General features: G+C 54.0%; 1 protein-coding gene across 1 annotated transcript; it reads right to left on the bottom strand.

Annotated features, from left to right (window-relative positions):
• Positions 1–1,010: 1,010 nt before the first annotated feature.
• On the bottom strand, positions 1,011–4,155 carry abhd8b (abhydrolase domain containing 8b; the record flags this gene model as incomplete). Its single annotated transcript, XM_080536515.1, has 4 exons — positions 1,011–1,223; positions 1,481–1,697; positions 2,686–2,856; positions 3,326–4,155. The coding sequence occupies 4 exons, from the start codon at positions 4,153–4,155 to the stop codon at positions 1,011–1,013; spliced, it is 1,431 nt and encodes a 476-aa protein (XP_080392641.1).

Below are 4,155 nucleotides of genomic sequence, written 5' to 3'. Positions count from 1 at the left end.
ATACGGAATACAGTGGTCATTTTCAAAACAGCAGCAACGATTGTCAAACATCAAATATTCACTTAGAACTTATCAGCAAATTGCATTGAAGAGTGGTTACAAAACTCTGTGTTGCATTGCGGTTTATATCAAAAGCACTTCACCTCTTTGATATACGAATTGTAAAGTTTTTACCTCAGTCAGCAGATTTTTATGGTAAGCCACGGTCTGAATAACATACCATTTACCAACAGACCATTTACCTTTGTCAATAACATTGATTTTGCAACCCCCATGTGCAGATATAAGAAAACAGAAGTTCAATCTAGGGACCGTATGTCTTTTGGTGTAATCACATCCTTTGGATAACAGGGCGGTGAGAAGCGTCCATCTCCTCCAGTTCCTTCCCTCTGTCCATCAATTGCTTCCGGTCCGTTCTTCCCTCACTGATCCAGACCAGTTTAAACATGTCCACTCATTGAACAATTCACAAGTCCCCGTCACAGGGGAGTTAGTATAAGTATCCTTGCATAACCCATAAAAAAAATAAACATAAACAAAAAGACAGCATTCTTTAACTCAGAACCTTCTAAGAGACTTAGAGCACAGTTTATCCTCTTTTCTCTCTCTGCCAGTCTTCGCCCCCCCCCCCACACACACACACGCCAACCGAGGCACAGCCAGGGCCAGGGCCAGGCCCCCCCCCCCGAGTGAGAACAGTTGACCTGGAACACTTTGATAGACCTCCACCACCGTCATCATTGTTGGTCCATCCTTCTGTCTGTCCCCCCCCTGTCCTGTCCTTCCTCTCCGCTGCAGTGCAGAGCCACAGACTTAAGACCAGACCTAAGCCCCCCGTCCAACACCACCGCTTTGAACCGGCTCAAACCAGCCCAGACCTGGTTTCAACCGGCTCTCGGCACCTGAGGAGACATGCCTAGCACCGCCAGCGTGGTACGTGGTACGTGGTACACACCACTGGATGTCTCAGCTTTGATTGGAGTCACTTCACCCCTGTCTCCCCGGGGGTGTTACTTGTTCTTGGTTTTGCCGTCTGAAATCTCCTGCGTCCCGCCGTTAGGGGAAAGCGTCTTGGTCGTCTCCGGTCGAACCTTGGGTTTGGGCGGGCTGTCGGGCTCCCAGAGGAGGAACTCGTGCAGAAGGGTGTTGACGGACTCGGGACATTCCATCATCACCATGTGGCTGCCCTCGTCGATGATCTTCAAGAAAGCCAACAGCAGGATCTGGGAGGAGACCGGTGGAGAGATTTCATTCATCATGTAATTACTATGTAGTTACTATGTAATTACTATACTTACCATTATCACATGCAGTATAATGACATACTGTTCAAGCACAAAGCAGGTGAACAGTGGACAGAAACTGTGGTCCCTACTGTCTCTTCTATCCCAATAAAAGCAGAAATGCCATAAAAAAACATATCCCCAAAAATAAAATGAAGAAACAAAAGAAAGAGCGTTCTCCATTCTTTCCCGCTCACCTCAGCCATGCGTTGGTCTTCCTCCACGGGGACAAACTTGTCGTACATGCCGTGGACCAGCAGGATGGGCACCGTGATCTCGGCGTGGTACACCTCGTCGCCCTCGGGCCAGTACTGGCCGCTCATCATGGCGCGCAGGACGAAGGAGGACACGTTGAAGGCGTTGTTCTCCTTCAACAGCTGCTTCTCCTTGGCCCCCTGGCGGGCGAACCCAGCCCTGGAGAACAACACACAAAACACACATTCAGTGAGAAGAATTCAACGCAGCACATCAGCCCCAACCTCATTCACCTCCACTGGCTCCCGGTCAAGTCCTGCATCACATACAAAATCCTCCTCCTCACCTACAAATCCCTCCACGCCTGCGCCCCCCAGTACCTAACTGACCTCCTCCCCCAACACCCCTTCCCGGAACATGCGGTCCGCAGACATGGGCCTGCTATCCACCCCCCGCACCAACCTACGGACCTTTGGGGACAGAACCTTCAGCGTGGCCGCACCTACTCTCTGGAACTCATCTGTTCAGCCTTTGGCCCCTAGTCAATGTTTCAGTTTTGCTTTGTTTGTTTTCTGTTTTGTCTGTCTGATCATTTCCCTTAGAATTGTAAAGCGTCCTTGGGTTTTTTGAAAGGCGTTATAGAAATTAAAGTTATTTAGTGGGTAGTCCCACTCGTATTTGTCTTTTTTTATTGATAGAGACAGCATAGATTATGACAGGAAGGATGGGTGAGAGAGAGAGAGAAGGGATGACAAGCAGGACATTGTGGTCACATGACATGGTCGACGCTTAACCCACTACGCCACCTAAGTGCCCTGAGTGATAAGATTTGATACCACTCTGGGAAGGACCATCGTGGCTGTGAGGTTCTAGGCAGGTACTACCTAGAACCTCACAGGTGGGGAGGCAGAGGAGTGGGAGGACAGTGTGGGAGTGGAGGAGCTTATTTATATAACGCTCTACTGTGCACACTGTCTAGAAGGCTGAAGGTATTCTAGCTCGACTGTTGTCTTGTGACTGGCTCGAGAGTGTGTACGCTTACTGTGTTATGCACACACTCGCGCTTTCTCTCTCTCTTTCTCTGTCACACACACACACACGCACTCACACACACGCACACGCACACACACACACACACACACACATACACACACACACGCGCGCACACACACACACACACACACACACACACACACACACGTCTTACTTGAGGAAGCTCCAGGCGAGGCAGGGGGAGAGGCAGTGCAGCACACAGGTGGGCAGGTTGAAGATGGAGCAGAGGCTGGGCTCCAGGGCCGTGGGTCCTCCTCCGTTGATCATCACCACCTTGTGGACCTGGTCAGGGTACTCGTGGGCCAGGAAGGTGCAGAAGGACACCCTGAACAAACACAAGGAGGACCAATATGAGTCAGAACCTATTTACCAGACCTGTTGTTGTTGTTGTTGCCTGTTAAATAGCTGTTACATACATTTTTTTTACCATTTTAGCAGACGCTTTTATCCAAAGCGACTTACAATTAGAGATTACAAGGACAGTCTCCCTGGAGTCATTTAGGGCTACTCCAAAGCGCTTTACAATGGCCTCCCATTCACACACACACCAATGGCGGCAAGCTACCATGCAAGGCGCCGGCCTGCTCATTGGGAGCAATTTGGGGTTTAGCGCCTTGCCCAAGGACACCTCGACATGTGGCCAGCAGGGGTTCGAACCACCGTTCCGCCGACCTTGCGATCATTAGACGCCGGCTCTACCTCCTGCGCCACAGCCTCCCCAAGTGCCTTCCAAGGACAAACTAGTGGTGGTGGACACACTAGGGGCAATTTCTCCTGACGTTCTCCAAACCTACCCGTAAGAGTGTCCGATGAGGATGTTCCTCCGCCGCGCGTATCTCTTAAACACCGCCCTCATGTCCTCAGCCAGGGCGTAGAACGTGTACGCCGCCGCGATCTGCGGCGCCGAGCTCGCCCCGTGGCCCGCCAGGTCGGGGGCGATGACCTCGTAGCCCAGCTGGGAGAAGAAGTCCAGCTGGCTGCCCCAAATGTCCAGGGAGCCGCCCACGCCGTGCACGAAGAACAGCGCCACGTCCGAGTGCGTCCCTTTACAGGACGTGATCTTCCGCTCGCAGTCGATCACCACCGTGCGCTTGGGCTTCCGCCGACGTCTCCGCTGCTGGGTCTGCTGCGGGTTCTGCTGATCGGGCTGCTCCGATTGGCCGCCGGGTGAGGCCGGGGTCGTCGGTGCTCCCGTGGCGGGTGCCACCACCGCTGTGTCCCCGGGTTTGCCGTTAGCGGGGGCCGCGGGGAGGGGGACGTGGTTATAGTCCGATAGCTCCACCTCCACCGTGTTGTCGGGGTCCGTCTCTCCGTTCTGGCCGTGCAGCTGCTCCGGCCTCACCGCCTCCCCCAGGTTCTCGATGAGCAGCTGGCCGTTCCGGTACACGGTGATCTTCCGTTTGCAGCTGACGCTCCCGCCGCCCCCCCCTTGGCTGCCGCCGCCGCCGGGTTCGTCCACCACCGGCCGTTCGGGGATGATGTGGCGGATGCGGAGGACGCGGCCGGGTTTCACCTCCACAAACTCGTAGCCGTCGGCGGGCTCGGAGGTCTCGATGGGGACCACCACGTTGGCCGACTTCCCCGTCAGGCAGCAGAGGAGGCCGTCCAGGAAGCTGGTCAGCAT

This window comes from Nansenia antarctica (genome assembly GCF_963989245.1).
Source record: "Nansenia antarctica genome assembly, chromosome: 7".
NCBI classification, from domain to species: domain Eukaryota; kingdom Metazoa; phylum Chordata; class Actinopteri; order Argentiniformes; family Microstomatidae; genus Nansenia; species Nansenia antarctica.
The sequence above is the reverse complement of the archived record's forward strand: the minus strand, read 5'-3'. Positions and strand labels throughout refer to the sequence as shown.